Below are 26,480 nucleotides of genomic sequence, written 5' to 3' on the forward strand. Positions count from 1 at the left end.
CCTGAAGCATCTGGGAAGGATTCAAGTTCCACAGCTCAATTCAAGACCCTTCTTGCACACCTGCTTCACATACATCTTCCACTGGGGATTAAGCCTGCAACCTGGGCATGTGCCCTGACCAGGAATTGAATCATGACTTTTTGGTTCATTAGTTGATGCTCAACCACTGAGCCATGCTAGATAGGCAAGATCACCATTTCTAACAGGCCCCTCCCTGGACTCCTATTTAGGGTCTTGCCCTGTTCTGGCTCAAAGAAACCAAACAGACTTCCAGCTCAAGCTTTAGCCTTCAAGATGCTCCTATTTCTAAGGATGTTGGAAGAGTGGGGGCGGAAATGAGCCCTGCCTCCAGGGATGAGCTTGATGCTGTGGTATCAGCCAGGCAGCTACCTCTATTTGGAAACTAACAGTGAAACCCCACCCTTCTATTTCCCCAGAGAACCAGTACATTAGCAAAGTTTTCATGCAAAGAGCCCCAGAAAATGTTTCTTTTCCTTCTTTTCGGAGGTTGGTGCTAATCCCCAGTTGATCTTTCCTCTTAACTGCTACCCCTCCCCCCGCTATTTAAACTGGATTCTTATTGCTCCAAATTAAATCCATTCTTTCTAGCCTTGTCACTGCTAACTAATGAGAACAATTCCTCTCTGTGCTCTTGGTGGCTGCACTCAGGGTACTTATGGATGAGAATCATATCCTCCGTTAGCCTACTTTCTTAACTGCAGTCTGCACAGGTGATAAAATGGGTTAATTGTTGCTATAAAAATATTTTCTCCCCTCATAACGAAGTAATTTTTCCTCCAAATCATTTTAATTTCTTAAAATTGCACTGTGTTCTTAATGATCTGCAATGACTGAGGATGCAGTCTTATTGTGCTTATGTACACAAGCAAAATGTTGAATCTACAATATATGTGAATACACCGATTCTTGGTTGGTGCGCTGTTTTCTTTCGGCTCCACTCATTCTGGCCTCAGTTTTTATCACACACTCTTTACATCACCAAGAGAAAGTTTTTTACAGCCTAGAGCAGGGTCAGCAAAGTACAGCCAGCTGCCTGTCTTAATAAATACAATTTGTGTTGGAGAAGTCACATACACTTTTAAAAAATATTGTGCCTACAGCTGCTTTGACATTACATGGCTATATGACCTCCAAAGGCCAAAATATTTACTAGCTGGCTCTTTATTAATAAACAAACAAACAAACAAACAAACTTGCAACTTTGTTGGCCCTCCACCCTACGAGATTATAACATTCAAATTGACTTTGACTTTGCTACCTATACCAGGTTAAGATGAACTACACCAGGTAAAAAATCTCTTCTTTTTACACCTGAGCCATCTGCTGAAAGTTTCCTGAGATGCCAAACCACACAGGGAGGGAGTCAAAATGGGAAGAGTTTTAAAATATTTATCCCTGGGGCCATCATGGTTCACATCTGAAGAGGAGAATGAGACTAAACACAGAGACCATCCTTTAAGATACTCACACCTACCGAGACAATTTTTTATAAGCACATGTCCCTTCGCTGTGTCTAGAATTTCTATTGCATCTATCTGGCTCCCCATCTCAGCCCACCAGGAGGAAAACAAAATTCAGATGAAGGCCCAGCACTCACGATATGAAGCTGGAGGAAGTCTCCGAGGCCGGGAGCGCTGTCAATGCGAACCAGGATCCCGTCCTTCACGGTGGTGCTGAAGCCCACTGCCAGGCGGTCCGAGCGCGTGCTGGGCCTGTCGTTGGCCGGCCAGGTGTAGAGGATGAGGCCTCCGCTCTTCCCAAATATGTAGGTTGCACCAGCTGCAAGAGCAAGTAGAGGAGAAGCCATCAGGGCAGCCAATCCAATCGCGTGTTGCCACATGTGGGCACACTGTTGAGCCTCCGTAGACAGCTGTGGAGGGGACACGCCCCCACATGCCAGGATTTGGTGCCTGGGTGGGGTGGCATCCAAAGTCTCCAAGGGTGGGCTGTCACCTTGAATTAAAGATGCAGGCCAAACAAATTAATAACAGAGCAGATGTCAGGGAGCAACTTTCCGAACATCTTCAGTTCCTGCTGCGGAAGGCAATTGACACGCTGTGTTCTGAGAGCTTGGGGACATGTGACAACCAACTTTTCCATCCTCCTCAAGTGCAGGATTAACTTCCCATCTCTGCCAGGACAGACACCAGACAGAATAGGAGTGCCCCCATCTCTTAGCAATCTGGGTATCTAGTCAGTGGGGCTGAAAGCCATTCCAGAGATACCTCAGGAAACTGAGAAAAACCCATAGGGTCCAAAGCCATCATTCCTTTCATGCCTCTACCATCCACAGAGAGGAAAGCCACCACCTCAGGAAGCCAACTACATGACTAAAAGAGTTTGCCGATCTCACTGTACTGTTGCTATTTAAAAGATGATAAAAATTAATTCTAGAGGCCTCTGAAAAATTAACTTTAGTATTTTCCCCTATAAGTGGTGTTTATCTGCTATGCTAACACAGTTTCCACCTCTTTTTTCAAAAGGAGATATAGGGGACAAAAAACAAATCTCAGTATAATGACAAGTGGTATTGTCAATAGTGACTAGCGGGTTTATCAGTGTATTTACTATTGTTTACTATTATTACCTGTGTTTTACTATTGCTAGTTACAAACCCAAGGGTTTGTAAGAAGATATTAATTTAAACATACTTAGAAAGCAAGCAGAAAAGAAAATAAAGCATTTTAATTTGGTAGTCAAAATAGACTACATGATTGCAATTTCTATGCTTATGTGTATGTTAACCACAACAGGCACTTCCATATGTCACTTATCTCCAAGTTCAAAGACCATTTGGCACCAGATTTGTCCCACTGAACACGGTCCAATCCTTGAAACTATTTTAAAGCAACATTAGTCAAGCACTCAGATATCTTTAGCAGTCACTAAAAATCTTAAGCACTGGTCCACATTGAGTTTACAGAGGATATTGGGTTGAATGATGTTGTTTGAAGAATAAATTAGTTATGCAGCTCATTTTGAAATAATAAAGTAAACTGCTATGAGGCTAGAAATAGGAGAATATGCCATGTATCATCATTTGTTAAGCTCTAAGCCACATTATATTCTGAGGCATATAAAATCTAATTTATTCTTTCTCAAAGATAACTATACTGGTTGCTCCAATACGCTCAGTTTATATGTTACACGTAACACAACATCATTTTCTTTTTACAAATTTCTCAATCTTTAGCATAAAGGTCTGTAAAGCCCTTGAGGGCCTCTGGAGAATTTGGGACTGTGATTATGAAAAGTTTATGGTTAATTCCATATGCAAAACAATGTTTGCTCCTATCCATCCACAAACTCATTCAAAGCTTCTTAAAATTAGAAATATGTGTATAGTTATTTACCGTTGGTATCTTTCCATCTGTGCAGGATTTAAATAGTTCCCTTCTGTGGATGATTACAAATATCATCACTGCTACCTTTAATCTTTATTTGAAAAACTGAAGGTTATTCAGTGATCAATATATAGAATTACCAAAAATACAAAACAGCCTGTGGCAATTTATAAAACCATGTCCTATTCTATCCTAAATATATATTGGATTCTGCTACACAGATAAATCCATACTGTATCAGGAAATAATTTTGTCACTATGAAAAGAACTAGTCAAAAGTTAACTAACAGTAATAGGTACACATGATGCTTTACAGTTTGCAAATCCTTTTCAAATTCAGGAACTGGATCTTCCCAACTGTTTTATAGGCAATCTCATATGTTAACACTGTTTGGAAACACAGACCCAAATATCTGACTTAATTAAGTGGCACCTCCTTTAAGTCTCCATCTTAACCTTCCTGTCTCTGAAAGTTTATCTTTATCATATGCCAATCATAAAAAAACTATCCCAATGATGTAACCTTGACTGGACTTCATCCTTTTCATATATTCTCCTAAGGCTAAAATGGAACAAAAACAAATCCATAGCCCCCATATCTGGCATGTTTCCAAAAGGTAGTCTGGTCTTCTTACCAAACAAATAACTTTACAAATCTTCTATTCTGCTTACATTACTCTCCCACTGCGCTGTTCCAGAATTCTTGATATAAAAAGGAAGAGAACTTTAAAAGATAACTATATAACCCCTATATTTAGTGGTTAGGAGGTCGCCAGGGCTTCAATTTTTAAATAAGCAAAGAATAAAACCTCACAATGACAATATTAGACTAAGCAGATATAAGATGATTTAAAATTATTTTATTTGCTTCTGTTATTCTGAATTTAAGATTTCACTATGTTAGATAATTCTAACTTTGCAAGTAAAAGGGGTGTGAAAGTTAAAAAATCCTTAGCATATGACTTATTTTGCTCTGTAGAAATAAACATTAAAATCTGTATTCTTGGTACTGAATTTGCTAGTAAGGGTGATAAAGTCCAATGTTGGCTTGAGAGGAAGTTAATAGTTGCACAACTTGTTATATTTTTTCTCCTCAGTTAGCTTTGCTATCTTGAATGGTCTTTAAATATAAATGCTACTTTTCATTTAATTTTAATATGCAATGCCTATAGTCCCAGGGGGACCATGGAATTATTTTGGTTTCTGTTTCCAAATTAAAAAGTTAATTTTGTTATTTTTAAATGTAGGTTGCATATCAGCTTTTGGAAAACATTGCAGGAACTGTGAGAACTGTCCTTAATCCATTAAATATTTTTATTTCTAAGCCATGCAGTTCCACATCACACGTTTTCTCCCCTGAGCCAAGTAGTTCTGATTGCTGGTTTCTTCTGTGCTTATATGCCAGTGTTAAAATCATACTACATATATTAATAATCTCAACCATGTAAATTTCCTGCTTGCTAGCAAAAAGTGATCAATTCAGTTGAAGAAAAATTACTATGGTTGCATTTGGCCATTTAACATTGCAGGATTTTCAAGTTTGAAGGCACCTGAGGTTGCTTTTCTGAATTCCAACCAACACTTTTTCATAAATGAAATCTCCACATTGTCACCATTAACCAAGATAAAATATATACACTACATCTTCAAACAGTTAACAAGTATGACATGTTATTTAACACACAGCTTCTTTTGTCTCAAAAGGACCAAAAGAATACTTTGAGTTATAGCTTTTATAATTGGCTAGCTATTTAATGGGATAGAGCTGATGGTGGTTTTGATAGAGCAGATGGGAAGATGTATTTAAATTTTGGTGTGTGTTCTGTGTTGGGGTGAGAGGGAAGAAAAGGGAAGAACAGACTCCAGTGCAAACATGGAAGAGTCTGGGGAGTGGTTTCATGTATTTACACAATAAGCTGATTAAGTACATGATCTATTATTTCTCAAGAAGAATGAAGAAAAAAATGTTTTCCAGTTCATGCATTTTGCCAATAAATAGCTCTTAAATTTGTGGTGTATATTACTGCTTGTTTTACTAGAATTGCATTTAATTGATGATAGCAACTCAACTTTTTTTTATTCCTTATTGGATAATTCTGTTTTTGTTGTTTTGACTTATAACCCTCTTTACCCTCTCATTATGACACTGCTTCTATATCTATTACCATATATAAATATCATATTGCCTTTTGGGTATATTAATAATAGGAATAGAATCAGGGTCCTCTTTAAGATTTATATTAAATATAAAAGAATCTATAATAATCTATACATGTATGTGTATAAAAAATGAAGAAAGAAAATATAGTAGACTATCTGAAATTGATTTATTATTTCCCGTACCAAACATTTACAGATAAAATGGCTTCAGAGAAGCACGTAAATATAATGGCGTTCTACTTATGTGTTTTGTTTTTGTTTGTTTGTTTGTTTTTAAACTTAAAGCATATCAGCTCTCTTTGAAATAGTTTTCAGGTGGAGTGAAAATGAAACAAGTTGGAAGCATCTCCAAGGGGAAGCCTTAAAGTGTGAAATTCAAAAAGAATTAAAACATTTACTAGTGGGCAGTGTCACAGGTAGAATAATAAATTAAGTAATAACATAAGTATCTCTTAGTGTGCACACCACCTGGCAGATAAGCTAGGATAAGAACAAGGTTCCAACTGCTACTCCAGTGCTATCTGAACATTGCCTAAGAACTTAGAATAAAATCTCATGACACTAAGTATATGTCTGTCTTCCTTTATCATTTCAGGTTCTTATTCCTTATTTCCATTTTATTAAGCTTTCATTGACCTTATGCCTTTTGTGTTCTTTATTTTAAATTGACAAATTCTTTTGATAAATAAGTGAACTATCAATGACAAAATTTATTATGTTGGTAAGTAGTTATTGCTATTAAAACTATATTTACTTTATATCAATTACTATATAGCTAATAAAACCAAAATGGAAAGACTATCAAACTCACAAATACCTTTTCTAACAAATGGAGGCATAAAGCTCAAGGATCTCACAATAGCTAATATCCTAAAGAATACAGTTCCTTGATTTATTTACTGTGTTATGTGCCTTCCACACACACACATGCACAACCCCTTGATTGTACTGGACTGATTATAATAGGAGGGCCTTATACTGTCATAGCATTGAATGGTTTTTAAATTTCTTCCTTTGGGAGTATCCTCATTGGATATCTTTTCCCCCAATGCCATTGACATATTAAAGGCAACATTGTTACTGTTTTAGTAAAATATAAATAAATAAATAAATAAATAAATAAGGCTCGAAGAGATTAAACAAAAATGTGACTGCCCTCTTCTCCCCTCAGCAGGCTGTCCTGCTGGCCCTGGAGATGAAGTTTTTCTAAAGGAATCCCTGGAGACCAAGAGCTCACAAGGAGCGGGGAGGGGTGAATAACAGATGGAAAAAATGTGAACAACAAAACCTTTGTATTACAGAGGGAGCCACTAGAGAGTACTAGGTAGGTGATAAGTGATACACATTTTACAAACAGCCCTGCTGTGCATGTATTGAATGGATGGTTTATTGTGATCTATTTTGCCTACTCTGAATTTAAAAGAAAGATAAACACCAAAACTGATGATAAGGTAGCCATATATAAAGCAGAACAGAAGGGACTGAACATTAAGAAAGTGATCGCATCAGTTTTAAAGAACAGCCTTTATCACTGGCAAAGAAATTATCAGATTTACTGCTCAGATAATGGAGAAACTGGCAACATTGCCTAAGAGTTAAGTGGATCACCAGAGTGAGCCTAGCCCCATTTCTTAAACCTGGCTTGGTCAGGGTATGGACTCCCTCAACCTGGAGCGATTTTTTCTTCTCTCTGGAGGAAAGAATAACTGAAAACAAAAGGCACTAAGACAGAACAACAACAAAACAGAGACAACATTTCAGAGCATATCCCAATAGTCTAGAAGAAATATTTGAACTCAAAGACTTCCTAACAGAATCAGTATTGCTTCAGCTCAGTATAAAATCTGCTTGGTTATACTGAACTCAATGAAACAATTGAGAACACAGAATAAAACCATTATATATTTTTCCAATGTCAAAGTTTCCATAGGAGCTGGAGAAGGGGGGGGGGGTTATACAACCAATCATATTCTGCCTATTAACCCAATTTCTTATATGAGTAAAAATAAAAGGCCACCATTATTTAATTCTGATGATAAATATCATTAAAAACATTCTTCTTGGATAATTATATGTCATGTGCAAACCCTGTTCTTGCTAATATGCTTGGTAGGATTGTTTGATGGGAATGTGATGGATTTTCTAGGGAGTCTGAGAGGAACTAAATAATTGTGCTATTTCCAAATCTGATATCAACTATTCAAACCACTCATTGCTGGGATTGCTTACATACACAGGTACTACAGCAAAGCATCAGGAAAATAAAATCACACACAGATTCTGGGAACATTCAAGAGTACTGAGCAACACAGACATCACGACCCTTTCTGAGTCTAAGAGGTAATGATATTTTCAGAAATATATCTCAGCAGAAAACATTTTAAAGAGTTATTTTCACTCATCAGAATCAGGATTCTTCCACTAATAAAAAAGGTAATTAGCCGAAACCGGTTTGGCTCAGTGGATAGAGCGTCGGTCTGCGGACTGAAAGGTCTCAGGTTCGATTCCGGTTAGGGGCATGTACATTGGCTGCGGGCACATCCCCGGTAGGGTGTGTGCAAGAGGCAGCTGGTTGATGTTTCTCTTTCATCGACGTTTCTAGCTCTCTAGCTCTCTCCCTTCCTCTCTGTAAAAAATCAATAAAATATATATTTTTAAAAAAAAGGTAATTAGTGATAAAGAATAAGATGCTATCTACATTGAAGTTGATCTAAATATAAAGTTTGAAGGCACACGCTTAAATTCGCCTTGCTGAAGATAATTATCATAAGCTCATTGTTTTTCTTTGGGAGCAATTATGTATTTCACAAGCCTTTGGTAACAGTAAACAATACTTATTATAATACTAATGTTAATTCTAATATTAACACTCATACTAGCTATATGGATGGATAATTTATCATACTGGGATATTCAAAAGTGGGTTTATAGTTGTCCATATGGAAAAAGACAAGTAACACAAATAACATATAATAACTAATACATATTTGTTTTATTTGTCTTTTTTTATACAAATAATTGTAAACCAACTTTTGCCCATCCCTGAATATTAATTATATATTAAAGTATGTGGTATAACATTTAAATTCCTATATAACTTTCACTTTAGCTATTGTTGCTGTATTAGTTTGTTAGGACAAGGTGCAATAGGCTAGGTGGCTTAAAAAGCAGAATTTATTTCCTCTCAATTTTGGAGGCTAGAATTCTGAGATCAAGGTGTCAGCAAGCTTGGTTTCCTCTAAGGCCTCTCTGTTTGGCTTGCAAATATCTGTCTTCTCCCTGTGCCCTGATATGGTCTACCCCCTTTATCCACATGTACCCTCATTTTCTCTTTTCATAAGTTTACCAGTCATATTGGATTAGAACCAATCATAATGATCTCATTTTAACATAATTGCCTAATTGGAGATGCTATTTCCAAATACAGTTGCATCTTGAGGTACTGGGGTTTATGGTGACAATATATGAATTTGGGGAGACACAATTCATCCTGCAGCAGTCAATATCCCAATTTTAAAGATGAGGAAAGCTATAGAATGACTTGCTCAAGATCTCATGGCATCAGAAAATTAATCCAGCTCTGTCTAACTCAATGATGTATATTATTTTTATTATGCCAAGTTGTATCCCCTAAAAGGCTTACCTTTTACCTCGACCTATATATCTGTGTGGGAATGGAGGTAATGATGGAGAGAGGAAAGACAGAAACAAGATGAAAAGTCTGTTACCACACATGGAAATTGTAGAGTACAGACTTATCTTTATTTTATTTAAATGACAGTGGTTTAACGTGAGGTTGGTATCTATAAAATATATGAATCAAATTCAGACAACGGTGGCTTCTGATTAATTTACACCCCTTCATAAAACTCTAAATTCTAAAGGATGGGGTCTGATGAGATTTATTTCAGAAATCATCTGAAATAAGTTTAATTTTTTAAAATAAATGAAACTTAATTTCATTTATATATCCAAGCTAGTTCATTACATAGCAAAACAAAGTAAGTTCTAGGAAGTTGCACAATATTCAGGTTTAAGAAGATAAATATTGTTTTATTGTCAAACAAAATGAAAGTCCGAAGCCCTTCTTACTATGAGCTCCTGTAGGATAGGGCTATTTAATTTTCTCTCTATCAACACTATGAATGCTCAGGAAATAAGTGCTGTTAAGTTAATCAATAAGACTTGGCTCACTTACACTTTCATATATTCACACTGTCATTCAAGCACCTGCCCATTAATCCATTTCAGCTTTCTGTCATTCCATCTCAATGTGGAAATAGTTTATAAGTACCCATCTATTAGTGTTCACAACATTTCCTATGATGGAGGAGAATACAGCTTCCAGTTTATAAAAGAAATATAACCAAAGAACTACTAAATAAATTTACTTTGGTGAATTTTTGATAGGCTCAGATAATGAATTCACACCCACTTTTAATCAAATTGTTTTATGTTACCCTTCCCTTTTTAAATCACATTATACAATCTCCCTTCTTCTTCTTCTTCTTCTTCTTCTTCTTCTTCTTCTTCTTCTTCTTCTTCTTCTTCTTCTTCTTCTTCCTCTTCCTCTTCCTCTTCCTCTTCTTCTTCTTCTTCTTCTTCTTCTTCTTCTTCTTCTTCTTCTTCTTCTTCTTTTCTTTTCTCTCTCTCTCTCTCTCTCTCTCTCTCTCTCTCTCTCTCTCTCTCTCATAATGCATATAATGTTCTATTTTATGGACATTAACTAAGTGCAAAGACCATATATTCATTGGTCCATATAAATGAATAAAAATAAAAATGATCATTGTATAATTACTAATCAGTATTTTCTTTAGCATTTATTTTAAACTCAGTTCTTCTATCTCATGGGACATAGTTAGAATAAAAGGAAGGTTCAGAGCATATTCATCTGCCTATTTTTATTCCAATGGTTTGAAATACTTTCTCTAATAAGAGCAATCAAGAAATTTCTAAGTACTGAATATTCTTTGAAAAAGAGAAACAGTTGAAGAGTAGTTGCTTATTTTTGGTACTTTGATTTAAATGCCTGATATCTATACATACAGACTTCACACTTTCAAGGGGCCAGGATCTATAAGCAGATGACTTTGGTATATTTGTGAGTCTAATTCATTCAACACTACTTTCATAAAATAGTGAACTAATATTTTGAAGGGAAATGACTCTTGCTTCTATGATACACATATTAGGCAAAAGAGAGAAACTTCAACTATTGTGGCACATTCTCTTATTATATAGCAATCACTTATCTTTATTGTGCCTCAGTTTCCACATGATTAAGAAGGTTTAATAACTCTCTTAACCATTTCAAAGAGTTGGAGTAAGGATCAAAGAACTATTGTGTACACAATAGAAAATTCTAGAAATTGTTTAGTAGTTCCATTTTATGGTGATCACCCCAAAGAGAAGAAACTCTCCAAAGCTTTGGTACTTGGCAGGATAAGCATACCTTTATTATTCTACTAGTGGCCCGGTGCATGAGATTTGTGCACATTAAAAGGGAATTAATTAAAGGAAATATTTTAATGTTGCTATTTGCCCTTTCTCTTATAATAGAAGTGTCAGAGATGAAAGAAAATTAGTAAAATATGTATGAAAGTCTCCCTCCTGTCAGAGTCTGAGGCATACCACAGGACCTAGAGTCAAGTCTCGACCCACCACCCACATGTGCTTTGAAAACACAGAGGACCCAGATAAGCCAGCTCCACCCACATTGGGTGATACCCAGACATAGCTGGCCCCATCCCCATCAAGCCCCACGTGGCAAGGGGTGTAGCCTGAGGTCTTTGTCCTATCCAGGTGCCATGCAGCCTCAGGTCCCTGCTGTTCAGTCATGATGTTACAGCATCCTGGCTAATTTGAATATTCCTCCATTATATAGATGGATATGCATTTTTAATCTTTGCTTAAAAATCAAGCTTCTTACAATGGAAATTACTATTTTCTCCAATTCCAATAATGTGACTTGAATGAAAATTGCCAACCCCTTAACATATTTTTTCTATACATACAGATGTATGTTTCTCTGCTTAATATATATAACATTTTCATTCTTCAATTAAAATAAATCTCTAGGAGCATTAGGCCAAATTGTTTTTGTTCTCCCTAAAGCAAAGTTAGTCTATAGCCAAGAGTCACATAAGAGACCCAAATGGATCAAAGTCAACTCTTGGTAGTCAAAGATATTTTTCATTGTTCATTTAACAAAACTTTACCCCTCACCTCTTATCAATGAACAAAGTCATCTTTGCATTATTATATAATATTTTGGTAATTAGTTTACAGTTTACTTTTAAAAACTTATTCCTTCTGAATACATAAGCTCCTCCTAATTTTCTAAATATTTTATCATCTTCAAAGGCCCAGTTTATAGCTTCCATTTTTCTTCCTGTATTATTTTTAACAAGATAATTGCCCTTTGCTAATGTTTAACGATTCTCATCCCAGGTTCCTAATTAAATATATTTCAAACACATCCTCCATATCAGGCTCTCTGTCTTCCCTCAGCACATCCCCACCCCTTGAACATATGTCTATTCCTCAGGTCCTGATGATAACAGCAATTTTATATATATATATATATATATATATATATATATATATATATATATATATATATATGATTTTAGAGAGGAATGAAAAGAAAGAGAAAAAAAAAACATTAATGATGAGAGAGAATCATTGATTAGTTGACTTCTGCATGCCCCCTATAGGAGATCAAACTTGCAACTTAGGCATGTGCCCTGACCTGGAATCAAATCATGACCTCCTGATTCCTAGGTGGACACTCAACCACTGAGCCACTGTGGCCAGGCAGCAATTTCTTATTTATTCTCCTGGACTTTATGGAAGGTGACTGTATTATCTCTGATTAAGAAACGGCCCTCTAATCAATGGGTCCTGGAGGGAGGCCCTTCTACACTGGGCCTTACTCTTTTGTTCAAAAACCATGCTGCAAGGCTATGAAAACTAATTTCCCAGGCCCTCTTTTAGCTCTAATATGATAACTTTAGCAATGATTCACCAGTACAGATATGACATTCTGCAAATAAATAGCAGTCACTTCCATTAAAGCTTGAGGATTTGTTATGATGGATATATTCAGAGACACCAGTCTCTTTTTAGAAAATGCAATTTTAGGGGGAGAAAATACAAGATAATTGGTCTTTAGCTCTTGCAGTAAACTTAGATAGCACCTGCCACATTTAAATTAATACAGTGCTTCTCTCTGTTAGATTAGGCCTTCTGATTAAGTCAATCATGTGGAAAGATTCAGACATTTCCCATGTGCACTCAGATTAGACGATGTATTTTATGATGTGGGTATTTCTTTTAATAATGTGATACTTGTCCATCTACTAAGTAAAGGAAATTGAAATTTCTTTATTCAGCCATATATCCTGTGCTTATCTCTCAGCCTCAGCTTTTACCTCACATTGTGTTACATAGGTGGTAGGTTTATTGGGTGCTGGAAGATTCTCCAAAGCAATGACTTAGCATTTGAAGCCTCCATGTGAACACTGGGTCTGCTTCCAGAGATCACATACACATCACTCCTGAGGATTTAATCCTTGTTCTTTTGTCCCCGTTTCCTCTGGCTCTGGCTGCCACGGTGCTGATCAGGAAACTCAGAGAACAGTTTTGCTTCTTTTAATCTCTCTTAAACCAGCAGCAAGCATGACAATCAGATTCACATGGCTGGAACAGCAGAATGTGAAATGCCCAGGGTCACATTTCAATGGGCCCTCCCATTTCCTGGAGAATACCTGGATAAGAAGGAGTAAAGAGGATCCTACCAGGGGATAGTTTAGGCTCAAAAGCTCTACTGCATTGATGTGTTTGGGGACCTAAAGGCAGCACTGGAATGACTTCTTCATTAGAAAGGGAATGTTTTTCCTTAGAAGAGGTGCTCTTATTGGTCACAACAAATAAAGATCCAATTTACCTATTTTACCCTGTTAACTGAGTCCCTTAATAGGTTTCCAAAGTTTACTTTAAAGTGAGCATTCTTGCTAATCATAAACTTGGGGGAGAAGCCCACAAACAACAGGGGCATAAAGTTATCTTGTGTTTATTATGTGGAAATCACAGTCATAGATCATGCCATTATTTTCAAAAAGTATTTCTATTTCACATTCAAGGATGAGGAAACAGACCCAGCACCCATGTTGTACTGGATCTGTTGCCCAGCAGTGATTAGAGTTTCCATGGACATGATTAGATTTTCTGAGTTCCTGGAAGCCATGGTAATGTCATGTGCTTTTGTGTGTCCCCATGATGGCCGAGTCCTATGCTGGACACATCAAATCCTTTGGCATAGAACTGGAACGAGAATTTGAGAGCCATTATCTGATCTCATTGTATGTAGATGCAAATATTGAGGCCAAAGAGGTTATAAAATTTGGCCAAGGTCACACAATGAGTGGCAGAGCCAAATTAGAACTCTCTTGACTCCAACCTAGAGTCCATTCTATACTATTTATTGCCGTCTCTAAAGTATGACCTTAAAAATGTATTTCTTGATTAATAAAAAGCTTTAATTCATATGTTTACACTCTGTCACTTAAGGTAGCTGTTTCTGTAGTAAGAGTCTCTTGAAACAAGTTTAAAGTATGTAGAGAGAGTGGCAGGGGAGGAGAATGGAGAAGTTCACATATCCTACATTCTGTCATCAGTATTTTATCTGCATATATATGCTTTATCTCTTATACAATAATCTGAAGCCTTATATTTGAATATAAAAAATAAAAAATCAGCCCTCAGTAGTTAGAGTGTCGTACTGTAGAATGAAAGGTCTCAGGTTCGATTCCAGTCGAGGACATGTACCTTGGTTGCAGACACAAACCCAGTAGGAGGTGTGCAGGAGGTAGCTGACCAATATTTCTCTCTCATTGATGTTTCTAACTATCTCTCTCCCTTCATCTCTGTAAAAAAAAAATCAATAAAATATGTTATTTAAAAATCAGTTATAAAGGAATCCTCTTCTGATGTGTTATTCTTAGTCCATGAGGAAGTGAGACAAAGAGAGGTGAAAACACCTGCAAAAGTTATAGACCAATCTCTAGAATGTTAAGCTACAGCTAGAATTTCTCTACTCCCTTGTAAATGATCTATTTTGAGCTTTAAGAAATTCTTCCCTGTTCCCTTCCCACATCCTAAGATCTGCAATAGGGGAATAAGCAAATTGAAGTTTTAGCCCACAGATCTGTGCAGTCTCGACAAGTGTAAGGCCAATGACACAGTGCTTCTTGGAACTGATGCCTGACACCTCAGGAGCCAAGAAACGAGAGGAGGTTGGAAGGGCATGCTACAATCTCAGTGGGATCACTTTAAAAGCACCATGCAGCAGAAACGACAAGTGTAATGACTATTTCATCATCTTAACCAAAAAGTGCCAATTCTTTAGACTCTATGACATTCATGAAAGATGCAAGAGGCAGACATGACAAATGCAGAGCAATTCCCTGCGACAGACACTTTCAGGGAATTTATGCCCCTTCCCCCCAGGATTAAAGGGCCCAGTTATCATCTGTTCTGGGAGAGAATTTATAGCCTCACCAGCAACTCCTTTTACCCTACTCAATAAAGTGCTTATTTTGATATACGGACTGCAATTGTTCAAGAACAACTGTATCCTTGGAAATTCATGTGCAGTGAGCAGTCTTACTGACTCACTTTCCTTCACTTCATACACTTTTGTCATTTTCCAGGTTCTACAATCCAGAGAACTTGGTCACACACACACACACACACACACACGCACACACACACATGGTACTTTTTATCATCTGGGCATAAAAGCCCAAATGCTGTTTGGATTCACAATGAGTCAGATAATTCTTTACTGTATGGTTTTATGCACTGGTAAATATGCAATAAAAATCTTATTCTGTATTCTATGCCCACAGACAATCTGCACATAGATAGTAAATGCATTGATACATTCACAACTATTTGTGTGTTGTTTTTGTTTTGTTGTTGTTTGTTAATCCTCACTGAAGGATATTTTTCCATTGATTTTTAGAGAAAGTGGACAGGATAGAGAGAGACTGAGAGAGAAAAACATCAATGTGAGAGAGACACATTAATTGGTTGCCTCCCATATGCACCCCAATCAGGGCTGGAGATAGGGCCTGCATCCCTGCAACTGGGGTGCATGCTCTACATTGGAATTAAACTCAAGACCCTTCAGTCCATGGGCTGACACTGCATACACTGAGCCAAACTGGCTAAGGCACAAATATTTGTTAAGCGCCTACTATATACTAGGTACTTTTCTGGGTGCTGGAGAGACAGTGGTGAACAAAAGTAAACCCTTGCCTTAATAGAGGTGATATTCTTACAATGATGGCAGAGAAAAGACAAACATATAGATTTATAATATAATGTGTGGGAGTTTCAAATGCTAACAAAGCATGATAAGGAATAGTTGTTCATTGGGAGGCCTACTTTGAATGAGAGGGGGCAGGACAGGTCCCTCTGAGGTGATGGCAAATGTGGCTGAGAACAACAGAAAAGACAGTACATGCCTTCTGAGGAAAGAGAGTTCAAGGCAGGGGGCAGGGACGAAGGATTGAAGTAAAAAAAATGTATTTTGCTAGTTTGTGATATGGTAGGGAAACCAGTATGGCTGCAGTGGAGGACACAAGAGAGAAAGAGAGTGGGAGAAAATGACTGAAGAGGCAAATAGAGATCAGATTACATAAGGTCTCATGGAAGTATCTCATGTGAGGGAGATCCTTGACAATTTCTACTCTGAGATGACAGCTTTCTGCCTAGCTCTGTGCACAAATTTTAGGAGGAAGGTATGTGGGATGCAGAGAGGCCTAAAACTTCTGTTGTATGAGAAACAATTGAATGGCCTTAGGATATTTTACCAGAAACACTTATAATCTGGGCAGGACAGCCCTGGTTAACTGCACAGGCTGTCAACAGAAGAAGGACTATACTGCTACAGAAGCTAGACCCAATCATGATGGGTGATAAAAATTTCATTGTCATATGTGTTCCTGCAGAAGCTGAATAATCACTTTGCAAGATGTCTGCAAGGTTCTATCTAGAAGGTTCCAAAGGAATCTTTCTAACAAACAAAGACTATATGAAACAGAAATGTTGAACTACTACCACACATTCATCTCAATCAGTCCTTTAATTTTTTGGGATTAAAAATAAGTCATTTTCCTTTCTTAGCAAATTGCTGCTACTTCTTGGTTGAGAAAAACCAGTAACCATTTTGAGAAACATAAATATTCTATAAAGCCTACAAATAGTTTAACACAGCAGAAACATCCTTGAGGGCTGTATCTTCAAGGAAGGATATTTTTGGTCTATAGTCCATCTTCTAGGAAAATTCTAATAAAATTATCCATTTAAAAATATTCATTTTATCACTAAAATAGAAGCCAATCACAGCTCCTTTCTTCTTATCATGAAAATCCCAGAAGTGGTGGGAAGTCATCAGGCTAAAAATAGTCCTTCCAAATCCTGGTGGACAGGCAAAACCATTTCCTCCTATTAATTTTCCACAGTGTGAAAGATTTTCTTTCGTAATGGAACTTAATCCAAAATCAGCAATAATAGTGAGCATTACAGTTCACAGGTAGGGGAAGCCATGACTAACACATTTTTCTTTAAAAGAATCTTCAGAAAGGTCTTCTTTTTCATTGTCTCACTGATTTTTAACAAGAAAAGAAATACTCATACATAAGAGTTCACTCTGAAGAAGCTTCTTCTAAAGCATTTTAAAGAAGATAACATATTTACCTAGTATTTTGGTATAAAGAAGGAATGGAGGGAGAGGGGATGAAAAAGAAGAGGGAGAGAGAGAAGGAAGAAGACAGGATTGTGGACTTCTTATAAAAATCACAAAGTAATCCCTCTGCTATACTAGTATTCTGTCTAAAATAAGCCTGAGTTAATGCCTTTTTTTACAGGGTGTTTCTGTACTTTTGTGTGGCTAAACAAGAGCAATAAAAGTAATAAAAAGGATGAATAAATAGAACATCTGTGGAAGAGGTTTTAAAAATAGAGCCTCTAGAAAATAAATCAAAAGAATAAATTAATTACTATTTGAGGAGATGAAGCGTTTTCTGGAGATAGGGCTTTCGGGAAAAGACTGTGTACTATGCATGGGGATAACAGCATAAAAGCGACAGACAAAAATAATTGTAGGCAAACAAGGAAGCTTTATTGACTATAGGGGTTAAAAACCCATCACAACAACAACAAAGTAAAACTGAAATGAGTTCCTAAAGGAGCCCTAGATGTCTTCTACCCAACAAGATGTCCATCATCCCTCTTCATCAAATAAATCCTTGGTATCTTATCCATGACCCTTAGTAATTTTCCCTGTTTTTACCCAAGTAGAATGGAAGTTCAATAAAAGAAGCAAATTGTTTTGCTAATTGCTAAGACCCTAACATTGCAAGGTACATAGTAAACATTATCTAATAATGTTGAATCAATAAACAGATCTTTAAGAAGGCCTGTCCCTGAAAATAGAAGCATATGTCAGATTATCTACCACCCCACATTGGCCATCAGTCTCACTTCCATTGGCCTGCTTATGATTCACAAATGGCTTCCAATTTCCTTAGAATTAAGTCAAACTCTTTAAAATGATACAAAAGGCCCTCCATGATCTGAATCTTGTCATCTCCCATTTCACTGACATCACAAATTATTTTTCTCACTAATCTCCAGACACTGGTATTTCTCCTTTTCCTCCAACAGGTAAATGCCATAATGGCTTTTAATATCTTTGGGTTGGCTCTTTCTTCCCCCAGATATTTACATGTGTGACTCCTTCTCATCAAGTCACAAGTCAAGGATTACCTATTCAGAGGTCTTTCTTGATCACACACCAAAGATAACAACTCCCACCACCACACACACACACACACACCTTGGCAGTCATTCTCTACCACCATGAGTAATATTTTCTTCACAGCACGTATCACATCTTTTCCTTCTCCTCTGATGAGAAGACAAGTCCAGAGACTAGCAGTCTGTCTTGCTCATTATCATAAACTTAATGATCCAAACAATAGCTGGCCAAAAATAGGAGACAAATGAATATACTTTAAAGAGATATGTTCTTAAAAATAAGACTCAATAATTAACCAAAGTCCCTTTAGGTAATCACATATAGCTATCACTGTCAGATATTCATGATACTTTAATTCCTATTAAACCTAGAACATATAAAACAATGCATGTTTTCAGAATCCCTGTCATATGTAGGTATTTATTTTATCCATTTTATCAGGTGTACCAGTTAATAATGCAGATTTTTTTCAATAGATAAGAGTTACACATATGTTGATATATACGCTACTTTGTTGTATTGACAACTTTCAAAACTTCATATGTCAAATTTTCTGAAGGTATTAATATCATAGATATTTTTACTCTTAAAAATTATGAATTTTGTTCCAAAATAAAACATTTTCTGGAAGTTTTAATTCATTATTTTGAAGAAAAGTGCTGCTGAAACTTAGCAAGTTTTCAAATACTTTGGGAAGCTTATGGTGAACATGCTCCATCTCAAGATACTTGTGAATTTTGGTTTAAATGCTTTAAAAATTATGATTTCTATGTAGTAAAAGACAAATAACATCCAGATCAACTGAAAAAGTTTGAAGACCAACAACTGCAAGCATAATTGGATGAAGATGAATGTCAAATGCAAAAACAACTTGCAGAAAGATTAAACGTTACTCAGAAAACAATTTCCAATCATTTACAAGCAATGGGAGGAAGGAAAATGGGTGCAACATCAACTGAACAAAGGACAAATAGAAAACCGAAAAGTCATCAGTAAAATGTTGCTTCAACAGCATGAAAGAAAGTCTTTTTTGCATTGAATTGTGACTGGCGATGAAAAGTGGATTTATTTTGAGAATCCCAAATGTGCAGAATCATGGGTTGATCCAGCTCAACCATCAACATCGACTGCAAGGCCAAATCACTTAGGAAAGAAGACAATGTTCTGCATTTGGTGGGATCAGGAAGGTGTGGTGTATTATGAGCTTCTAAAACCATGTGAAACTGTTAATACAGATCACTACCAATAACAAACAATCAATTTGAACCATGCTTTGATCAGAAATGACCAGAATGGGGCCAGAAGACACTACAAAGTAATTTTGCTTCATGATAACGCACAGTCACACACTTCAAACCCAGTTAAAGACACGTTAAAAGATCTTGCCTGGGAAGTATTAACCCACCTGCCATATTCATCAGACCTTGCTCCTATCTATGGCACACGCACTTTCTGAGAAGCACTTCAATATGTAGGAAGAAATGAAAAATTGGGACTCTGAGTGGTTTGCCTCAAAATAAGAAAAGTTCTGTTGGGATGATATCCACAAATTACCTGAAATATGGGTGAAATGTGTAGCTAGCAATGAACATTACTTTGCATAAAGCACTTTTCATGTTTCTCTTGAAATTATTGTGTTTTCTTTGATTACAAAATCCGCATTATTAACCGGTACATCTGATAAAATGGAAATAGTGACTTTTCACTACTTTGCATGTTTTTAGAGATATCCATCAATGTACACAAAATCATACTGAACTTATGGAAGGTAAGAAATACAACAAACTGAAAGCAGTGGTATGACCATTATTACTTTGGATCCTATAACAGAAGAGGTTTTTTTGTTTTTGTCTTTTTGTTTTGTTTTGTTTTTGTGGGTTTTTGTTTGTTTGTTTTTGTCAGTATTTTCTTCAACCCACTGAGTGCCAAAAGTGAGTTACTCAAAGGACAAGGGAAAGACAAAACTTTTTGAATATATATTTTTGGGTACAACACTCTCCCCAAAAGGGTAGCAGTAAAATAGTCAAGTTTAATACAATCAACTCTCAGCCCAGTGCTTCACACAGGTATTGTTCAGAGGAGCTGGATATATAAACTCCAAAAGTCTTTTTTCTTTCCTTTACTCTGATATAAATGCAATCTATTGATTCAGGCCCCACCATTTCATGGCATTCACATGCTTTAGTAATGCAGAGGATTTATCTTCATCCCTTCCTCTCAGGGAGCTAGGCTGCTCTTAACACTCATCATGAACAACTTTCTCCTCCTCCTTTTTTTCCTTCTATCTCAAGTAAAAGGAAAAAAAAATACCCTGACAGTCATATAATTGGTAAATAAGATGACTGCTACATAAAACACTCCATTTCTATTTGTGATAATCTTTTTAATTTCTCTAAGACCAATGGGGGCAAATTTCTAAAGAATAAATTTGCTGGCAGTAGATAGGATAAACTAGGGTGAGTAGTGGGTAGTTAATTGAATTGTTTACTAGTATTACATAATGAGGAGTTGATGTTCAGAATTAAAAATAACTAGGAATATTTTAAGAATAATAGATAGTTCATAAATATTCTTGTTCTGATAGATTATGCATTCAGTACGCCATAAAGAAATTCTTCTTTATTAAGCAATTTTAAATGCTTTAGAACATTTCCTTTTGGAAAGTGAGCTTATTGGCTGAAGCAGAAAGGTTTCTAGAGCAGACAAGTGTTTTGGTTCTGCCTTTGTTTTGGTTACTGGTTGGACTATAACACTGGTTACTTTCCTTAATCTCTTTAAGGCTACTAACTCACTTGCCAACTTCCACACATTCCACAAAATGCAGTCTAGAATAATCTTTTCTGCTACCTTTTTCTATCCATTCAATTAGCCATTTGGCAATGTTTACTAAGTACCTACAATATTATTTGTCATTTAATTTAGACCTACTAAGGATCATATTTTAAATAAGTCCTTGAAAGTCACTTAAAAAATAGTTAGCTTTTCAAACACACCAACACTGAACGATTTTGTGTCTTTTTATCCTTCTGGCATATAAGAGGTTCTCAATACTACTAAATATTGTAAAAGAGTTGAACACATGAGTTTCTTAATTTTCTCATTTTCACAATAAAAGTACATGAACCCTGTGGTTCACCACTGCTCTGACGTCACAGATGGTAAGTGATTTTTTTCATCCACTGTAATTGTACCAAAGATAACTTTGACTAGTTGACAAGCCCAGGCTGCAATGAACTCCAGCAAGCTGGCTCTGAAGTCTTTGAAGTGGAAATTATGCACACAATGCCAGCCAACTCACAGATGCTGCTCTTGGCCTCACCTGCTCATTTGTCTTCCCACTGGGAGGGTGGCCATAAGCACTCAGCTTCACTGCAAAATGCAGTTCAGGGATTTAGACTTTTCAGGGCAAATATGCAGACAAGGGGTACATGAAGCAGCTGGAGGTCCAAGGCATCCCTGCTCATTTAGAATCATCTACCGAAGATAAAATAATGTGGCAAAAGGTAACTGTGTTTTCCAGCCACTCAAATCACTGTGCAAAAGAATAAAGAAAAAAATCATTAAGTAGGACTTTGTGTCTTTAAGTTGAAGTTGGGTTACAAAACGTCAAATATCTGCTTTATTTGTGAATAAAATAGAAAAGAATACCAGGGTTTATCCACATTTCTTCTGGGACCTATAACATTTGTTGAGTATCCTTCCCAGTTGCCAACCATGTCCTGTCCCTGATGTGCAGCAGAAAGCTTTATATGAATAATCAAGGTTATAGCAAAACACAGTGTTTTGCTTTTCCCCCCATAAGCCTAATAGTGAGAGTTTCCACAAATAGCCCGGAGATAGAATGGGTGCCCTGTTCAGGGGAATGATTATCATTATGATCCCTGGTGGAAGTGCTTTCTTTCTGATCAATCATATTCACCAACTCCTTAGAAACATTATTTAGAGAATCTTAGCTTTGTTTGTGTCTCCAGATTAAAGCAAATTTTCTGGAGCCTCTGCTTGTGGTACCCAGGGTATAAGTCTATTAAGAAGACAAGAGGTGCCCAGGTGGAGTGGCTCAGTGGCTGAACGTCAACCTATGAACCAGGAGGTCACAGTCCGATTCCTGGTCAGGGCACAATCCTCAGTGGGAGGCATTTAGGAGGCAGCTAGTCAATGATTCCCTCTCACCATCGATGCTTATATTTTTCTCCCCCTCTCCCTTTCTTTCTGAAATAAATAAAAAGTATATTAAAAACAAAAACAAAACTAAGACTGGAGGATTCAACTAAGCAAACAGCATAATGATTAGGTCCTCATGAGCATTCTGCATTAATTCTTCTTCTGAGTGTTAGCATTACTGCTGCTGGCTTTTCCTTGTTCTTAATTGTTTCACAGAGAATTCTTACATGAATGGGAGGGGGGGGAAACACAATAACTGGATTACTTAGTTCCCTTTCTTCCTCATAGTAATGCCCTTGACCACATGCCTTCTATGTCACCAGCCCTGACACTGATTGCATTCACGAGGATAAGAAGACATGAGAAAAGCATAGGAAAGACAATAAACTAGAATAATAACACATAGACTCATAGTGCAGAGGCTGGTAAGACATGTGTCCTGGATCTACAGGAGGAGGAGGTCAGTTTTTCTTAAAGAGTCCCTCTCAAGAACTGTTTAACAAGTCACGTTAAGCTTTGCATTCGCTCAAAGTTTCTATATTCCCTTCTTCATTATTTACAGTCTCCATTCTTATGATTTGCTCTAATGTCCTTCTAAGGTTTCCTATTAATCTGGTGATATTCTTTCAGCATTTTATTTGGACAGCTGTTTTATTTCCCTCATGATTTTTGAAACTAGAGTGGAAGACCAGGCCAAGAACCTATTGTGGAGAGATACATTGCTCTCTGCTAGCTTCTCAAGTGTGGGGTTTCTATAAAAGAGCTTTGCTGTTTGTTCAAAACCCCACAGGATTACCTAAAAGATGATTTTGCTAACAAGGAAATTTTTGAAGCCTATAACCCATAACAACATTAATTCAGTGCTGATTACAGTGTTATTTTTGGAACAGAATTGGCCTTGCCACATTGGTCAATTATCACATTTGTTGCATTAACCTAAGCATTTCTTCCACTTCAGTTCATTTTTTTATGCTACTTGATCCTGTAGCAAGGTCACCATAAACTAAATTTGTCTCCTGAATAGCATATGGATTGAGCAACCCATTACCCCAGAGACCAGTACACCTATTAATAAAGAGCTAGAGCCATCTGAACCATCACACCATATGTTACCCAAGTTACCCAATAAATATATTACTGCAAAGACACATAATTAGCACTCCTACTAATCATGCTACTTTCTTTGAGAAAAAAACAAAACAAAACAAAACACCTCTTTGTAAGCATATATTTTAAAAATCAAGTATATTTTTTTCTTTTTGTTACAATTAATATTATAATGGATATTAAGAATTTTTAGGCATTTGCTATTCTGTTAAGTTCTAGGGTTATAGAGATTTATAAAATCTGAATGCCACTGCCCTAAAAAACATCTGTGGGATGCTCAACTCACCAGGAAGACTATTGTAATCCTACAAGTTAAATAAAACAAATGATACCTGGCTGATGGGGTCTCCAGAGACTATAAGCTAGGAAGCTAAACATAGTTTGGGTTTTAATATTCTGAAAATAATACTTAGCTCAATGCAAAGAGAAAAGTGTTTCCTCTCCGGTCCTGGAGCAGTGTCATTGAGATGAAAGTCATCAACTCTGTACCAGCATGACATTGTATTTGGCCATTAGAAATGGATGACTCTATTTTCCATTTTTAATGCCCAGGGCAACTAAGTTCATCTATATTAAATTTGTTAAACTATGTATTAAATTATAGATATTTACTTTCTACTTAAACCCCATAATTAATAATTTGTGAATGGAGTGGTCACATAATTAGTGATAAGTATAGTTTGTGTAGCAAGTACGATATCACATATACATATCACTCCATCACATGTGCATAGACACCCACCCACATGCTTTCTGAACACAACAGACTGCATAAAAATCCTCTTCTGTGGGTGGCACAAAGGTGCCACATTTCTCAGCAGTTTATAGCATCAAATGTGAGGATTCACAAAAGGAACCAGAATGCCTCTTGAGAGAAAATGACATGAAAGTGAGTGGGAAATGCCTTTTTATTTATTTCAAATTCATGCACAAATAGGCCTGGCCAGTAATCAGGGCTGATTGGGGCCTTCTGGCTGCTGACTGTGGCCTTCCTTTATTCTGTGCCGCCCCTTGGTGGTGAGTGCACATTATAGTGAGCGATTGAACACCTGGTTTCGGTTTTGAACTCCTGAGGAGACACTTTGCATACTAGCCTTTAATAATAGATAGATAGATGATAGATAGATAGATAGATAGATAGATAGATAGATAGATAGATAGATAGATAGATGATAGATAGATAGGTAGATAGATAGATAGATGATATAGATAGATAGATAGATAGATAGATAGATAGATAGATAGATACCTTGTTTCTATATAACTCATGGGAAACATCAGGTAGAAACTATGTGCCTAAGTCAGTCTACAAAAGAAATCAAATTGCAACAAGCAGCACTTCTGGGTGATCTGCTGAGCACTAGTGAACTAAAGCCTCAGGCTTCCAAGTTGAGACTCAATTACTCCAATCTTCATTATCTGATACACTCTGGTTCTCTCTACTCATACACAGATGGTATAAGCAAAGCCTTTTCCAGAATGAGCTTTCAGGTACTCTTGGATCAAATTCCAGCTTTCATTTCATATTTCATTAACATTTAATTAAAAATAAAAACATGTTTTAAATAGCTTTTGAGATAAAAACTAGACAATACTGACAACAACAATTAAAAAGCACTCATAACTTTCCTTTGTTATGTCTCTACCCAGTTCTTAGTCTATTAAACTCCTTAAAACAGTTACAGTTGTTATTAAATGCTTACTTGAAAAATCTAGCCCAAACTATATATGGGGATGACAAATATCAGTGACAGAAAATCCACATATTAATAAAGAGTGTTTTTAGTAGTTATTTCTTCAACTGCAACCACTTTGGAAGACACCTTTATCAAGCACAATTCAGTAGGCAAAATACATTCTTTTCCACTTTACCTTAATCAGAATAGCTCTAAAAACCCAAACCAAATGTTTATTAATAAATTCAAAAAGGATAGATATGTAGATGGATGATAGATAGATAGATAGATAGATAGATAGATAGATAGATAGATAGATAGATCATACCTTAGGTTGAGTCCAAAGAATAAGAAGACCCAGGGAGAAGGATTTAATAATGACACAGTCTGCCATAAAACCCACAAGGAGAGAGGGGAGTCAGGGCAGGGAAAGAGGAGAACAAGCAGAGGTGAAGTCACAGCTGAACTTCCACAGAGGTAGCCACAGCCTGATCCCACAAAAGAAATTGGGAATGTATATTGCACCTGAGAGTTTCCCAACCAGAGGGAAGAGAGAAGAAGAGTTTTTAAAAACAATCTGCATACTGGCCATTGCTAGAAAGAGCATATTACTGCTGGGGGATCCACAAAAAGTAATAAAAGAAATCCAAAGGGATTGGGGCAAAGTATCAACATTATCTGTTACATGGGAAATAAACTTTAGAACATTTAAATCCAAAACCTCATTTTGCATATCAAGACAGCATAATTCAAAGAGGTCCATCCAATGACTCCCAAGGATACCATACATCCTAGATGAGGACTCACTTCTCCAAACTTGCAGGTCAGGAGATTTCTCATTTTTCTTGGCTGCTGGCAAAAGGTACCCATGCTCAAATCAATCCTGAATCTCTAGAGATTCCCTACTTCAAGATTATCTATGTAGAAAATTAGCACACACTTCAAGTTCAGGAGCATAGTACAATTACTGAGTCTCTCTTCAGTAATTGTATCTTTTTTGTTGTTCTAGATGTTGATGAAGTCATAACAACATGATGTTGCATCATTCTGATATGGACTGCATTTATTACCTGAGAAGACACTGCAGAGAAGACAATAAGAATTCAATTTTTGAGAATCTTTGGATATTTTTAAAGAGGTATAGTAGGTTCTCACATAAAGCTTTAGTTTAGAAAGTGCTGG

At 36.6% G+C, this 26,480-nt stretch overlaps 1 protein-coding gene across 37 annotated transcripts in view; it reads right to left on the reverse strand.

Annotated features, from left to right (window-relative positions):
- The window catches only part of NRXN3 (neurexin 3), a 1,392,989-nt gene that overhangs the window by 348,181 nt on the left and 1,018,328 nt on the right, over nt 1-26,480 (reverse strand). For all 37 annotated transcript variants that reach the window (XR_014795650.1, XR_014795651.1, XM_084891153.1 and 34 more), the window contains one exon: nt 1,619-1,800. Coding sequence is in view for 35 of the 37 variants with exons in the window: in XM_084891153.1 (XP_084747279.1) it covers nt 1,619-1,800 (182 nt within the window). In the remaining 2 variants the exon portion in view is untranslated. The remainder of the gene's footprint in view (nt 1-1,618; nt 1,801-26,480) is intronic.

This window comes from Pipistrellus hanaki, assembly GCF_964339955.1.
Source record: "Pipistrellus hanaki genome assembly, chromosome: 1".
Taxonomy (NCBI): domain Eukaryota; kingdom Metazoa; phylum Chordata; class Mammalia; order Chiroptera; family Vespertilionidae; genus Pipistrellus; species Pipistrellus hanaki.